The sequence below is a fragment of the Thamnophis sirtalis genome, unplaced genomic scaffold (genome assembly GCF_051295495.1).
Source record: "Thamnophis sirtalis isolate CommonGarterSnake01/CBP01778 unplaced genomic scaffold, rThaSir2_p1.2 scaffold_3, whole genome shotgun sequence".
Lineage (NCBI taxonomy): Eukaryota > Metazoa > Chordata > Lepidosauria > Squamata > Natricidae > Thamnophis > Thamnophis sirtalis.
Window position 1 is genome coordinate 89,828,813 of NW_028261383.1, and position 16,867 is coordinate 89,845,679.

Consider the following 16,867-nt stretch of genomic DNA (forward strand, 5'->3'; position numbering starts at 1 on the left):
ACTTTCAGAGTGGAAGTTCCTATATTTGCCCCATTAAATTGTAAGGACGTTCGAGTGGGACTTTAAGCTGATGTTTTTAAGGGATAAGGGCAAACAGAATCATTATTAAATACAGAACAGATTCTGTTAATTGTTCTGAAAAGTACAATGCCATTTGTTAAGGATTAGTTTAGCATCTGTTGGATTGTAATGCAATCTTTACTTTTATAGATATGAAATGCAGTTGTCATTTCTCTGGCATTAAAACATTGTAAATATATTGTATTGGCTAGCAATATCAAAGCTATATTAAAAGATTTGTTCTTTTGTACTACTGCTTAGTTTTCTTTTTATCTCAGAGAAACTATAACTCTTTGTTAAAGTACTGTCATTAATTTGAATTTGAAAGGAGCTTGAATACTGAGATCACTGATACCTGAGAATCTAAAATGGCTGCTTTAGTTAGAGTCAAACTTTAAAACTCAAGTCAAACATCAAACAAATTCTGTGATATAAAACTATCCCTGAAGTTTTCTTCATAACAATATAAAAGTGGTTTTCATAGCTTTCCTCATTTCTTCTTTTGGTTTTTTACTTCCCATTCCAGCTGAAAAGATTTCCTTGTGGTCTCCAAATATTAGCTAGGTCTGAACTTGGAATTCTAACAAAAACAGTTAGCTGCACCCATTCAGTTTCACAAAAAAGAATAAAACATGTTTATATACAAGCACTGATCTACCACTGTATATGCAGCTTTCCTCTACAATGTCAGCTACAACTTTGAGGCCTTTCAGATAAAATGACTGATATAACTCCATCTAAAAATACACTGCAGGAGCATATTAGACTAAGAGTAGGACCAAGTTGAGATTGGTAGGAAGAGAAGGGAATTAACTCTTAGTTTTGAAAGCTCCACTCTAGAATGTTACTATTTTTCATATGTGAATATAAATATATATTCATGACTGCTGTCTCTCTGTACACACACAAAGTTTTGTTGATTTGTTTCAATAATTTTGTTCCTTAGTTTTGAAGCTTAGTAATCTATACTGAATACACATTAATACACATTAACTGTTTACGTTAGCATAGGCCAAATGGGTATTTTATTTTTCCACCAAGTAGATGTTTTTGGTCTCTTAACCAATTCCCTCCTTACACAATGGATATCTTTTCCCTTATTTGCCATTAATATTTAATCAAGTACACAGGTAGTCCTCAATTTACAAGCAATCATTTAGTGACTGTTCAAAGTTACAATGGCATTGAAAAAAGTGACTTATGGCCAGTCTTCGCACTTACAACAGTCACAGCATCCTCATGGTCAAAATTTGGGCACTTGGCAATCAGAATCTTATTTATGACAGCATCCCAGAATCATGTAATCCCCATTTGCAACCTTACCACCCTGCTTCCAACAAGCAAAGTCAATTTCGAAGCCATATCCACTTAACAACCACATGATTTACTTAACAATTGCAGTGATTTGCTGAACATTCTAGGCAAAAAATGGTTATAAAATCAGGCATGACTCACCTTGCTTAGGAATGGAAATTCTGGTCCCAACTGTGGTTGTAAATTGAAGGCTGTAGGGTATGGGATGTGAAAATAATGGGAATTTGATTAAGAGATTGGAAGAGCACCAGCAGGGAAAGAAAGAAACAATAGTGATATAAAATCGGTTTACTCTGTGTGAACTATACTTATTCTTTAGAGTGCTGGAGAATTTTCTTTTTAAATTCAGGCTATTGGGTGAGAAAAAGTGCTTTGTCATTCAAACTATTTGTGAGATACAATATTGTTATTAGTTGCCTAAATGTAAATATCCAAGCATTCTTTATAACAATTGACTGCTGTGGCAGGAGGCGAATTTTAAGTTAGGATAAGAAATTCTGCAGTCTTGAAGGAAGAGGGGATTCTGGGACTGCAATTCCCCGCCCTCCCCCTCCGGTTCCCTTCACAATAGCGAAGTTGCAGAAGATACTTTCTAGCTGGCAGTCATACCACAATGGATATAAGCTATAGAGCATCTCTCCTTTATGCGGATAAAGTCTCCTTTGGTGTTAGTTGTCTAATCCAGAGGTTCTGCCAGTAATTAGTACCAAAATAGGTTTTCCCTACCTTCTCTTATTCCACGAGCAATCATTGCAGTTATATTCTCTCTTCTGCTTCATTGTATGTCCTTGAGCTGAATATCTCTTCCTGGCTTTCACATTAGATAAGAAAATTTTAGTGCTCCCATGCAGAAGACCCATTTCTCTTGTGAAATAAAATACTGTTTATTCGGTCAATTATTAGCAAATATCTCCCATGGAAAAGCCATAGACTATGTGCATGTTCAAAAATCTTACACTAATAATATTAGAAAATCATTTGTAATTCTCATTGTCTCCATAAGAAACTAAGATTGATTTTTAGTTTGAATATTGGTTATTGAAGTTCCCTTGTTTTGTGTACAAAGCAACCTATAATCATATAGTTATATTTCTCATTGTGTTATTTTTCAATGTTTATTTTATTATTCTATTATCTTACTGTTGTTCACACTTTTTTCCTTTTTTCCTTTTTATTTTTATAAGATGTCTAGGGTAGCCCCATGACAGGCAGCAAATCAATCAATCAATAAACTTCCTACATCAGAATTCATGAAGTTAGAAATCCTTCAGATATTATATTAAAGCAAATGGGGAAACCAGTAGTATATGAGTTTCGTATTTCATAAACTTCACAGTGTATGTCTTTGGTATCTCCTCTCCAATTACAACATGTGTGCAATTACATAAAAATAATCACTATTTTAAAATAATCACTTTTATGACAGGATTTACTGACTTGTAGCTGTGATGGGTTAGCTAAAAGAAGTGTGTCCTTAAAGGGGAATATAAAAAGAACAAACTGGTAATATTTTCAGAAAGGTTTTTATTGAAATCGGAAAGGATGTTAAAAAAAGAGTTATAGTTTAATTAACAAGGATTACACACCTAAATAAGGGTGCACAATATGTTAGACTTATATCTGCTAATAGCAATAGCAGTGATACAAAGTTTCAATAGATAGTTTAACTGATTTATTGCTGTCCCATGATAGCAATAAATTATGTTATGGAAATACTTCTGAAAGGAAGTATCAAATAATATTGTGCTATTTCTTCAGGCTAATGCTAAAACTTCCATATTGTTCCAAAGTCAACCCCTTTTGTTACAATATGTATATTTGTATGCAGAGATTTTAAAAACAGAATGCATAAGAAATACATTTAAAAAAAACATTTCTGGGAATTATATGATACAAAATATTCTGTAGATTTTGCCAGTGTATTCAAAAGTTCATGCTTTGACAATGTTAGTAGGAATGTAAGGGAATTCAGGTACTATACTGTTTTTCATCTTATTTATATTACACATTCCAATAGGGATAAAGTCAATTTGTCTGACTTTAAAATAACTATGTTCATAGTGTTTAATTATTTCTATTTTCAAACTTTTTATCATGCTTTTTCATCTCTTTGCCATTTAAAAAATTTAGCATGTAAGCACTTGGAATGAAGTGATCCCATATATAAAGCATTCTGCATTTGAGATATCTATATCAAATAACTATTCTGTAGGTTAAAAACTTAAGACCTTTTCTTTCTCCAGTATTTTATGACGGTTGAAAAAACTTAATGAAAATTTTATGTGGTTTAAAAAGCTTGTCTTATTAAACTTTCATGAAGAAATAGCAACAGCTAAAGAACAGTTGAAAATGTTTAGCTGTTTTAAAGGAGAAAATAGTTGTTACTGCTCTGGTTGCATGTAGCTGATACACACAAACACAATGCTTGTAATGGTCACACAAAATAATTATTTCAGCTGAGGTTCACAGATTTAAAAATACTACTTATATGGAATAATGTAACCATAACTAATTAGGACCAAATTGATATGGCATAAAAAATCCCAATAATAAGCTAGATATAACAATGCAAATACTAAAATTTAAAGATAAATAAAATTGGGATAAAAGGGTTTATTTAATTCTTTTTAAAGGAAAGATTTTAGAGAAAGATTTGACAGGTTGAAAGTTCTTTACAGAAAGATTAGACCTAAATGAAGCAAGGAACAGTTTACACCCAAGCTAAATAACAACAAATCCTCACTCTCCTCCCAACTTTTTCAACTTTTTTGTTTCAAGTATATTACATTATTCTTCATTATCTATAGTAGTAAACTAACTGGACCTTCCCTTGTACTTGTATATTGGGGACTAGGTTGCAGACAGACAACAGTTTACATTTCTTACTAATTTGGTTTCCATTAAATAAGAGATTCATGTTTTTGGTCAAAGAGATTTTAATTACAAAAATATCCTTGTTTCCAGCTCCCCCTAGAATATGTCTCTGCATGTGGATGGATAGGTAGAATAAATGAAATATTGTAAAGAACTAGCTATAGTAAGCATCAAAGCAAAGGTAAGAAGTGCAATTTTTGTAATAGTTAATCACTGTTGTTTCTCTTTTTTTCAAAGCGTCGTCTTGGAGATGCTGCCAAAAAAGCTGTTGGTAAACTAACAGCAAGAACTGTAAAGAAAGGTGATAAGGTATAACTCTGTTACTTTATTAGAAAATCTGTCATTAGCCTTTGGCTATGTCGTCTGCTTCCCAATGTATTTACCTCAGTACTGTGATTGGTCCGTTTTTCGTTTTCAGTAATTATTCACAGGGCTAGTGTCAGTACATCGTCGCTGTTTATGTATTTTTCCTAGCCTATTGCCCTAGTTGTGTCCTTTACAGACAGAAATAATATTTTAAATTTTCATAACCCCATTTGCTCTTGATGATTTGTGGGAGCAAAGTTGTGTAGTGATTAAGATGTTAGATTGGCATTGGGGAGAATCAGGTTCAAGTTTATCCTCAGCTGTGGAAGTTCACCAAGTGCCTTCTATAACTCCTTGCATTCCTGAAGGAAAGGTGGGCACAAAAATAATACACGGTTAAAGTGATTTTGAAATAATTTTAAAGTAATGAATATTGACTTACTATTTTATACTTTATTAACATTCATATTTTTATTTACTGATTGCCTTTTGTAATGCCTCTATGTTTTATGTATCATATACAAGATTGCCAAGAGATTATCAGGAAATATACCAGTCGAGTTTTGAGCCAATGCTGTTTTTCTGGAAAAATAAATAAATAAGGATCCTCTGTGTGTGCAAATCGGTTCTAGAGTTTGTTGTTGAATTGTCCCAAAGTTGTCCTATAGCCCTTTTATGAAGAAAAAAATTAATAGCAAAAATGTGCTAATGCATGTTTTGGAATTCTCTTAACAGAGAGATAAATCCAAAGTAAAAAGACATCAAGTTTATAATGCAGCAGCAGATGTGCTTATTGTTGGCAGGCTTATAGAATGCATCTGCCATTCATCAGTATTAACAACTAAGAGTCAGAATATGAAATAGTTTTTGTCCATTTGCAACACTGAGATTGCTAATTTTATAGCATTTAGGGGGAAGGGGCTTTGTTCTTATATTAAGTGGAAAAAGTATACAAATTATATATGCCACAATTGAAGATTATAATCTAAAATAAAGGTCCTTAAATCATAAAATCATCATGGTTTTAGAAACATTATTTCCAGATTGATGTGGGCAGTACATAGCTGTTAGTTTGCCAAAGAAAGGGTTTCCCATTTAACGTATAAACAAAGCAGTTAAATGGGAAATCCTTTCTTGAGTCCTAATATTTGTATAGTCCTACTGATAAATTTTGTGACTCAGAAAAGACATTTAATTTTATACAGAATTGGGCAGCAGGAAGATATTTATTTGAATAACTCAGATTTTAAGGACATGTATTCCTTTTTACCACTACAGTAATTAAATCACTGGAACTTTCATAAGGAGTCTGCAACTAATGTTTCAGTTTTGTGATAATATTAATATTAATAAAATCAATTGTATGATTTATTTTTATGATTTTTGCATGTTGTATTCTGGCTCTCAGGATGAAAAAACTGAATTAGGCAGGACTCAGCAATTTCAGGCAAAACAAAACTGATATGTAAACCTGAAATGGGTAGTTGCTGATGCGCAGATTTCAAAAAGGAGGAAGGAAAATGTCTCGGATTTAAACCTTGAGGCTGATTTATGCATACAGAGCTTGATCCTATGTTCCCCGATACACAGATTTTCTGCATGTGTAAGACTTTTTCCTACTTGCAGTAAAGAATCTAAAGCCATGCTTCTTCTGCTATTGTATGTGAAACTGAGTTTCTAAACACTTTGTAATTATGCCTGGCAAAATCTGACACAGGGATAAAAATGAGAGATTCTAAAATAAGGTCCCTTGAGTTTCTGGAAGAAAGGTGGGATAGAAATCTTGCAAATAAATAAACATAGTCAGAGCTAAAACTATTCTAGCCCTTCTGTCCATTGGCTGCTTGCTAAAACTATTCTGCTGTAAATAGATCTTACTGGAATTTTCACTCTGTTCATTTTAGGAAACAGATCCAGACTTTGATCACTGTGCTGTTTGCATTGAAAGCTATAAGCAGAATGATGTTGTACGCATTCTACCATGCAAGTAAGCCAATAGTTTCTTTTCTGATATTTATTTTATTCTTCAAAATAAATTAATTGCATTTTAAAATTGTTTTGCTATTCCTGTCATTAGAAATCCTGAGATTAGGAGGCCTTATGATATAGTTATGATTTTATTTCTGATGAGCATGACTATTTCATCAGTGCACTGATGATGTTACCTAGTTTGGGTAATGAAACTTCTGCAAGAAAACAAGCAAACTCAGAGAGCACCAAGAATCCCCCATTTCAAATCTGAGCTACAAATATTCTCCTTTATTGCTACGGCTCTTTATATATATATATCCTGTTCAAGTTTGAGGTGAACTTTCATATATCATTCCTTCCATTGCTATTCCAGTCTCAATTTACTGAAGTTAGGCTTCAGCTTTCAACTTATAGGGACATCAAAACATGCAAAATTGACTATTTTATCCAGATAATAATAATTGATTTTTTAGATTTCTTTTTTCATTCTTAGGTAGTTTTTTTTCTTCTATCTTTCACTTTTAGAATATTTAGAGGAGTTGTTCTTATGGGGTTTTTTTCTACTTGATACACCACCCACAGTCCACTACAGTTAGGCAGTCAATAGATTTAAATAAATAATAACAAAATAATAAAGAGTAAAAGGAGCTAATTTTCCCATATAAGTCAAGCAAAAATAGTCCCATGTACCCCAAACACAGCAATGGTTTACAGTAGCAAATATACTTTACTAATACAGTCTTGTGTTTAGATGGCTGTCTTTTAACTGCTGATAGACTAAATGTGAATAGAATATTTTAAATCCATTTGCACTCGTTTCTTTTCTTGGCCTTTGACTTTCTTTTAGTTAAATGGAAGAAGTCTTGCTAGTGATATACAGGTTAGTTCCCTGCAAAATGTAAGACCATTTCTACTGGGTGCCCAAGGTTTTTTTTTAAGTTTTAAAATAATAATCTTAAGTAAGATTGAGAATATAGTTTGCAATCCCAAAGGATATGTGCAATGTCTTTAATGACTGATGTGCCATAGATAGTTTTTCTTTAAGTGGAACTCCATGGTACCTTCTGGGATTTGAATGGGGAATCCATATTCTGAGATGGTATTTAAATGATTAAAATACTGCACTTCGGTGTTGCCAATTGCTTAATAACAATCTTAAAATCATTTCCAAAAATAAAGCAAATAGATATCTACAGAATTATTGTAGATAAAGGTCCAGGAACAAGTGTCTTGTACTTTATTTAAATTTATGTCACATGGTGCCTCACTGCTTAGTGTGAGTGAGAGAGTAAGAAAGAAAGAAATTGAATGAGGCAATCTAATAATGGATTATTGCCTAAAGATAAGGCACAAAAATATAAGATAGAACCAAATGAATTTTTATTTATTGACATACATATTTTGGAAATATGAAAGAGAAACTTGTATATACAGCTGTGACATATTTTTCATTAATGCCTTATACAGCCAGATATTAGCTCACTTACTGCCTTCTTTCTTCATCTTTACTTTTTTCTTTCAGAAAAATAATAGAAGCAAAAAAAATATTTGAAATATGCAGTGCATAAGTTTCAATTATAATGTATATACTAAGGAAACATTATAGTAAAAAGTACAAATCTCAGTTTATTAAACCTCCCAGGCACATTATTCAGAATGCTAATCAATCATATTAAAACCTCTGCCATATATTGATGGTTTACAATTATTCCCATTTATTTTTAGGCATGTTTTTCATAAAACCTGTGTAGACCCATGGCTAAGTGAGCACTGTACCTGTCCTATGTGTAAACTGAATATTTTGAAGGCCTTGGGAATTGTGGTGAGTTGAAGCTTTACAAAAACAGTTAATACTGTTGAAGTATGCATTCTAAAATACCTCAAATCACAAATTCATCCAACAAGAGACAGGTTCCAAGATGCGTTAGTTGATTGCATGAAATAGCCATGCTAAACAGTAGATTTGGAACTAATAACTCAAAAAATATTTCATTATTCAGGATTGTTTTTATTAGTTACAGTTTGACATTTTCTGCCAAAACCCTTAGTCATGAAAAAGCCAAAATAAAACTTGATTAAATTGACATAAAGTAACCCATCTTCTGTAACATATCTATTTCACAAAGCAAATTTGTCCTATTAAAAGATATTTTAACTGGATTAATGCATTAAAACATATTTTAATCTAATTTACTTACTAAGTTTAAAGATTTATTTATTATTTCTGGGTTTGTTGTTGCTAGAAATCAAGGCAACTTTCACTAATGCACCCATAAAAATAATTATCTTAGGCTGATTAAAAAACATGGTCTGAATTTCTTTCCTTTGAAATATTATAACACCATCAAATTAATGCATAACTCCGCTTGGAAGATGCCCATCTCTATTGGAGGAGTGGGGTGGGGGAGATTCTGAATAAAGTTGAAAAGAATGCAATGTCACTTACTTCATTGGTTATTTTGTTTATATACTACTGGGTTTGTGAACTGTAAAATAGTTTAATTAATAGATTGTATAATGAAGAAAGACATTCACATAACTAGAAATAAGACATTGGGGGGAGATGCTCAATTTGATAATATTTTCAACCAAGTTCTTCATGATTGGGATTTGCTTGAAATAATTGATCTCCATTTGGTGTTGGTATTTATGTTTCAGGTTTCATGATACTATCTCATTAATGTATAATTTTGCTAACAGTGTAAAAATGGTATACATTAATATGGCAATACTTATTTTCAGACAAATGTACCATGTGCTGACAATATGGCCTTTGACATGGAAAGACTAACCAGAGGCCAGCTAGGTAACAGGGGATCAGTACCTGGTGACCTTAGCAGTGACAGCTCACTCACTCTTGAGCCCCTACGTACTTCTGGTATATCACAATTTCCGCAGGATGGAGAGCTGACTCCAAGGACAGGCGAGATCAACATTGCTGTAACTAGTAAGTAAAATTTGCTTTTAATAGTAGAATCACTCTTCATGTGTTGCTTTAGACTTGTTTCTCTTTAACATAATACACATACTTTTATGGAATCTACCAAATTAAGGAAAATACAAAATTTTATTGTGATAAAAGTTACACTAAATCTGAATAGGACCAACCTCAAAATATTGAACTTTAAAACATTTCTGAAAAATATAATAATCAACAATTGTTGCATACTATTAAGGGGGACCTATTGTTTAAATCAAGAGAAAGCAGGTTGTCACTTTCGAAATGATGTTGGAGCGAATCATGCCTCACCATTGGCCTTATTTGCTAGGCCTGATGGAATCTGAAGTTCAGCTCTATCCGGCATGTCATGTTTTGTTACCTTGGGCTTTGAAAGACTAAACAATTTATGTAGATAACTTTGGATGTAAATGGTGGTGCTTTCTGCACCTTATCTTTTAATGTTTTAGAGTTAAAAATGGGAGGTTAGTGTACTAGAAAATAAAGTTCAAGCCCCATATTAACTTATGGGTCTAGGAGGATCCACATGATATAAAGTTTATTTGATTAATGCTGAACAACGGGGGGGGGGGGGATAAACTGAGGGAAGTGACCTTGGGGAATAATCAAAGCAACTGGAGGTACTGTCAGCAGTAATATTTCAGTTAACAGTAACATGTTTTAGACCCAGTTCCCCATTCCCAATATGAATTTTTATTGGATAAATCTGCTGTTTAGATTTATCCAATAAAGACTCCAAAGTTTTTGAACTTCTCAGTATCACTTCAGTTTCAAAAAGAACTGAAAATATTTCACCACTGGTGTTGATCTAAGATCTGGCCCAGAAAAATATTAAACTTTAGCTCTCCGGAGGCTGTGGCACCATTATTCTCATTATTTTACATTATGCTCACCCCATTATAGATCATAACTATCAAGTACATGATACCAGAAGATAGTACTTCTATAGGAGATAAGCTTACAGCCAATTCTGATTAAAAATGATTTAGCATTTGATGGGAATTGAGAAATCCGACATAACCAACAAGAAGAAAGTTTAGGGTACAATTAGAAAGATGAACAAAGATCCCCAAAAGATGGAACAACATAGCATAACAGCCAAATAAATTGACATACTACCACTTGCCCCTAAATGGCAACTCTCCAAATAGAATACAGAAAAATGGCAGGAATTATGAATCAAATGATTCATAATCATTTGATTCATAATTTGATTTGATTCATCAAATTTTAAATGGTAGAAGCAGCAAATTCCACAAAATATGTGAAATCTTATAAATCTTTTGGCCTTAATTATCTGCAAATTGAGAAAATATTTTGGCTTGGGCATCATAAAATAGTTGCCGGAATGTTTCAGAAGTATCTGAAATAAATATGCAAGACATGGAGACAATCAGTGTTGCCGCATTGTTTAAATTGGGCAAAGGGTCTTCAGGTCCAAAGAGCTTTTAGCCAATCTTACTCCTATGCCAAATCATGCATGCACTTTTTGATCTCTTGGCAGGATATCTGCTTGTTAATCATCATATGGTACTTTGCAAGTTGTACAGTTTGACGGAAGATTTTGAACTAATACAAAATATCCAAAAATGCACTTTAGTATAGAGCTTGGAGGCAAACACAACCAACCATCCATAGATTTAGTGGAATGGCTTATCAGAAGAAAAGGCACTGGCACCATTCCTCTTTAATGTTGAAGTAAATGATCTACTAATATATTCAAATAAAAAAAGATTTATCTTTGATGATTGTCTAGCTTTGACAATGTAACAAGGAGGCTTATTTAAAGACAGTGATACAAGTAATTAGAAAAACTGACTACCTGTTACGCTGGCAGTCAAATTAGTCAGTGCCGAGCTCCATTATCCCCAAAATTCCCAGTGGTGCTGATAAAGAAGGCACTGACCTCCTTTATCCATTTCTTTTTCATCTGAGGTCATTCTTTACTAGGTTTAGATTGTGATTCAATCATTCTACTTATGATTTAATTTCTGATCTGTATTTTGATTCTGCCAATGGAAGAAGGTAAAATACAGTTTTACCTGTATTTTAATTTAACTGCCAGCACAGTTTAATTTAACTGCCAGGTAGTCAGTTTTTCTAATATTTGTATCATTGTCTTTAATCTAAATAAACACTGTTAAAGCTTGGCAATCATTAGATGCTCTGTCTTGGCTTTGTTAGTTCAGTGTTGATTATACACTGAGAAGCCACTTATTCAACAAAAAGTGACTAGTTATTGAACAACACGTGTTAAATCATCACAAATTGTTTGAAGCCCTTTAAATCAAATGCATTTCATATTCCTGTAATAAGCCCAGCAAATGTTAAAATGGAGAAAATGGCAGCAAAGGAATGACTCGCTTGAAGGTCCTAATTGCCTACATATTCAAATTAATAGATCGAGGTGGGGGGGGGGGATACTCTACTAAATCATTGACCAGTGACTGTGGCAAGAGGCATACTGTCAAAATCTACTTTGGACTTTGTTAGGGGAAAATAGTTGCACACTTTTGGACCATACTGTAGCCAACTCACAAGCCCTGAAATAATCACATCCAGTGGAATCCATTTGGGAATTGACTTAAGAATAAGATGGGGGAATGTATCACTCCTACAAAGAGGCATTTATTGTATACCTTAACTTGAGGTCAGTTGGGCTATTTAAATATCTGAAACGGGTAAGAGTTGAATATTCCATGTGAACTGTTGACATCCTTGAGATCTATAAGGAAAAACAAAGAACTGAATTGACCAAATATTCTCTATAGGCTCTGAGCGTTCTTTCTTTAAATTTGTACTATCTTGATGTGAGCTGATGTTTTCAAAGCATTGCTAGTTTGCTTTTTGCAAAAAAGTATTTTGCATGGTAGGGTGATTTAGATTCTTCTCTAAATTACTTTTTATGCTCCTCAACAGGTTAATAAATTACTGATAATAGAAGTGGTAATATTTTGCCTTCTGAAAAATGGATGCTTCCCCCCCCCCCTCAAGCCTTTTCCTTTATGGCAATTATTTAGTAAGATTATCCATTCTGCTTTCTGAATGTTCAAAATATTTAATGAGCCGTATGAGTTTAGCAGTAACACATGGTTTCTGTTTCAGTTTACCAATTAATAGTGCAGTTTTCAAGGAAAGAGTAGTACACATTAAAGATCCTTGTTCTTGCTAGGCAACTTTGTGAGTTTTGACATATTTTACACATGTAGAGATCAGCTTTGATTAAAGTCTCCAATTCAACCTGATTCAAAAAGTCACATCAACCTGGAGACCTGCTCAAATTATATACAAATTTAACCTTTAACACAGCTGTAGTATTTTACTAATTGAATGTATTTCATTTGTTGAAACTAAGTAATTTGAGAAGGGAAATATTGCTTCTACTTATGTTTCCATATATTCTGCAAACCGGTTACAAAAATCTTTGTTGTACAAGATTTCTATAAAACGATACAGTATGTAGTGCTGGAAAGCTTTACTAATGGCATTATAATTTTTGTCTTACTTTTCATTTAATTTTTGTAAGGTCAATATCTAGCCTGAAAGTTCAGACTTATTCTTTCTATAGTTTCAGTTCCATAATTATAGACAGGGCTGAGTGAAGAGTCAAATTATATCCATTTTTAAAAATGTTTTGCATGTTTATATTATGCTTAAAAATAATGCACCATTTTCTGATTTTTTTAAAAAAATGTAGCAATGGGATACATTTGTATTTTAAAATGTAGGTCAAATCTCAGTGGTCCAAAGCAGTTCATCAAAACTCATGTTTAAAAACAACCATAGTAACCTGTTTCAGTATTGTTTGCTACCCTGGCCAAGCAGACATAGAGATGACAATAATTAAAAACATGAAGCATTTTATTTCTATCTGAAATCTTTCAGATTTTGCTTTTTAAATATGGTCAGCCAGCATGTACCAGCCAGTTAAAAATGATATACAGATAGTATTTTTTTAATTTGCATTCATTAGACTAAAATTATGGTTTATTATTTGTTCTACGTGGAAATTCTGCCTTTAAAAAGTAAACAATAATTACTGGTTTCATATCATATGTGTATCCTCCTAAATACTTACTTGGAAATCTATCAATTTTGTCAATCTTTAATTGCAGGTAAAACACTTGCTTCTGCTGTCATTACTTTGCATTTGATTTAAGCAATTCATTGATAATTAATTGTTTGGGTCTGCTAACCAGTCTATAAGTATACTGCCTACTTTTTTCACTTTTCCCCATAACTTTTTGGCTGCCCTTCTCCACCTAGTATCTTCCATTGCTAAACTTCTGCTTTCCTCTGGAGCTTCACTTCCTGGTGCTTCATGACTAGAATGTTTATCTTCTGCTTCTGATCTTTGAGGGCTGTGTTTTCATCGACATATGCCTTCCACGAGTGATTTCCTCCCTTTCCTTTGTCAACAGAAGAATGGTTTATTATTGCCAGCTTTGGCCTCCTAAGTGCCCTGACACTCTGCTACATGATCATCAAAGCCACTGCAAGCTTAAATGCTAATGAGTAAGTAATTGTACAAATTGTTGCATTTGTGTGCATGACAGATTTGCAAAGAAGCATCAAGTAGAACATGTAGGCAAATTGGCATATTAAGCCAAATAGTATTTTCTTACCATTTAAGCTGGGTATACAAATACCCCTGAGTTTTAGTTCAGAGCAAACAGTTCCATATTATCATTTTTCGCATCAAGGATAAATTGTAAATACAGCAGTCTGGGAGAGAGAAAACATGCAAGTGCCTGTTTTGCTCCATGGGAAGATAACAGAGTTTTATTTATCATTATACTAGCAAAAGAAATAATCTATCAGAAAACCTATATAAAGTATGAAAAAGCAGCAAGGACATTTTATTCAGCACTCTTATTCCAATGGGACATACACCAACAGGTATATCTTTTCCCTGCTCCTGTTCCCAATTTACTTACAGAAGTCTAGTTTCCAATTAATCAAAGGCTTGTTCACGTAGCATCTCTGTATTTATAAAATACATGGACAGAGAATGAGAAATGTTTTTTCTCAAGTTTTCCTTTACAAAGCATCAACTTTTCAAATAGTGGAAACTTTCATTAGTTAGTGTTAGAAATACCATAACATTTCTGGTAAGAAATCAGAATTGATTTATCTACGCCAGTACATTTTCACTTTAAGTTTCAGCCAATAATTACTAAATTTGGTGATCATGCATATACTGTAATTATTTTGACAACTACTACAAATACATATTACATCTCTGCTACAAATTACTGAGCCAGGTTTACTGGTTTCCTATTGCTATTTAAAAACCAAAGATATTTGACAATGTTATCTTGCAAATTGCCTCTATTATTATAGTTGGATGGCCACTAAAATCCTTAAATAAGGTCTTCTCTGGGTTCTGCAATCTAAAGTTACTCATAACAGTCTTTTCTGTAGTAGCTCCTGCTTTCTGGAATAACTCCTTCCCAATTCATGTGAGGCTGTCTGTCATAGGTTTTACCTTAGCAAATATCATGGATGATTTTTCTTTATCACTCCTTTTTGTCTACTTTGTAATGAATCTATTTCTGGAGTGTAATCATTGTATTTTTGTTTTTATAATAAACAACTTCAGTATTAATTAAATAAATAATAAATAATTGTATGGCAATAAGTATTAACTTATATTAAATTAGAAATGAATAGTGCAACTTCCCATATACCTTTCAGTTTTGCTATTAAAAAAAAACAGAATTGTATCTCTCGTATCATTTTCCTTGATTAAAATATTTCCACCAATGTGAATACATCATTTGACTTTATCCAGTTAGAAGTGTATCAATTTCACATAATACTTCCTTGCACTAATAATTACTATTTAATTACACCAAGATTTTATTATCTTACAATGACATATAGAAAATAGGATATAGATTATTTTTATATCACCATCTTCAATTTCATAGACATAGGAGACTATATTTTGATATGATGACACAACATAGAAATGTGGGGGGGCATCTACCTTAGGTTAACTCTTCCTAGGATGGTTTGATTAATAGAATTCATACTTTGGGGGAAATTACCAATATGTCAAATAAAAAAGTGATAAATAAAATTCATTACTTGTATTATTATCTTCTGAAGCAGCTTTTTATTTCTAACTCCTAATGTCTGTAGGTTTACCTTTACAGAATAGAATAGGTTTGTCTTCCTTCCCATTGACTTTAACATACAGTTTGTTGCCTCAGAATACTCTGCTTATAACTGTTTTTGAAGTTTTCAGTTTTACTAACAGTACAATCTTATTACTAATATTATATGTTTGTTCTTACTTTCTTACAGAGCTGAATGGTATTGAAGATAGAATCTAATCATCTGCTGCAGGAAGAAAGCACTTATTTCTATTATCATTTTTTGATAATGTAACAAATATCTGTTGGTATATTTTGTTTGCATAATTTACTAATGCTAAAGCTTTGTACTAAGAAAAGATCAATAAATTTTTTGAAAAAATTAGCCTCAAATTGACTTTTGTTTACTATTTAACCACATTGCAGTGAAAGATGTCTGTTTTCTTACCTTGGAAATCTTTCAGGCTGATTCTTCAAAACTGAAGAAAAATGTACACATTTTTCTAAGAACGTGGTACTAGGAATTACATAACACAGCACTAGCTCTATATAAATCCATTTAAATGTAAATTCATTTAAAAACTGCTGCAAACAAAAACAGTTTAGAATATATGTAACTCCTCTACCATGAAAAACATTGGGGGGGGGCTGGTGGTCTGGTAAAAAAGTGCCCAAAAGTACTACGTTACTAAAATCCAAAATAACATTTTTTTTAAAAAAATTGTAGCCACCCATTTCAACAAGCTATTTATGTTTAGTTGCCTCTTATGTGTTTTCTTACAGTGCTCTCATTTAGTGCTATTTGGTCTTTATGCTTCGATATATATGTAGTGTACCTTCTCTGAAATTTCTATATATTGAATGCTTCTCTAAATAGTTTATACTGAATCTTCCTAGCGTTTAGACTCTCCAAATATAGTGTGAAATCTAATTTCATAAGAGAACTTCTCCAGTTATTGTCTTTTAACTAATGTTGGAAGTCTGTATCCAAGATACACTATATTGCCAAAAGTACCGTATTTATCGGCGTATAACACGCAGTTTTAAAACTAAAATTGCAAGCTTAAACCCTGCCTGCGTGTTATACGCCGATACTGCGTGTTATACGCCGGGTCCCAAACTGCCTGCTCCAGCTGATTCACCGGCGCCCATGATACTCATAGAAGTGCAGCATCCATTTCATGGCAGCGTCGGCGGCTCTCCAGCTACCCTGCCTGATATAACCCCTACCTTGCAGCAGTGGCGGCAGCTCTCCAGCCACCTGCTGTTCGCTTTAACCCCA

General features: G+C 32.9%; 1 protein-coding gene across 4 annotated transcripts in view; it reads left to right on the top strand.

The window, feature by feature from the left end:
• Window positions 1–16,867, top strand: part of RNF130 (ring finger protein 130) — a 39,601-nt gene that overhangs the window by 12,570 nt on the left and 10,164 nt on the right. The window contains exons 4-9 of one of the 4 annotated variants that reach the window (XM_014053219.2): window positions 4,486–4,557; window positions 6,459–6,541; window positions 8,251–8,347; window positions 9,268–9,472; window positions 13,906–13,999; window positions 15,797–15,978. In XM_014053219.2, coding sequence (XP_013908694.2) covers window positions 4,486–4,557; window positions 6,459–6,541; window positions 8,251–8,347; window positions 9,268–9,472; window positions 13,906–13,999; window positions 15,797–15,812 — 567 coding nt within the window. In that variant the 3' untranslated portion in view covers window positions 15,813–15,978. The other 3 variants (XM_087709471.1, XM_087709470.1, XM_014053220.2) reach the window with 3 other exon arrangements.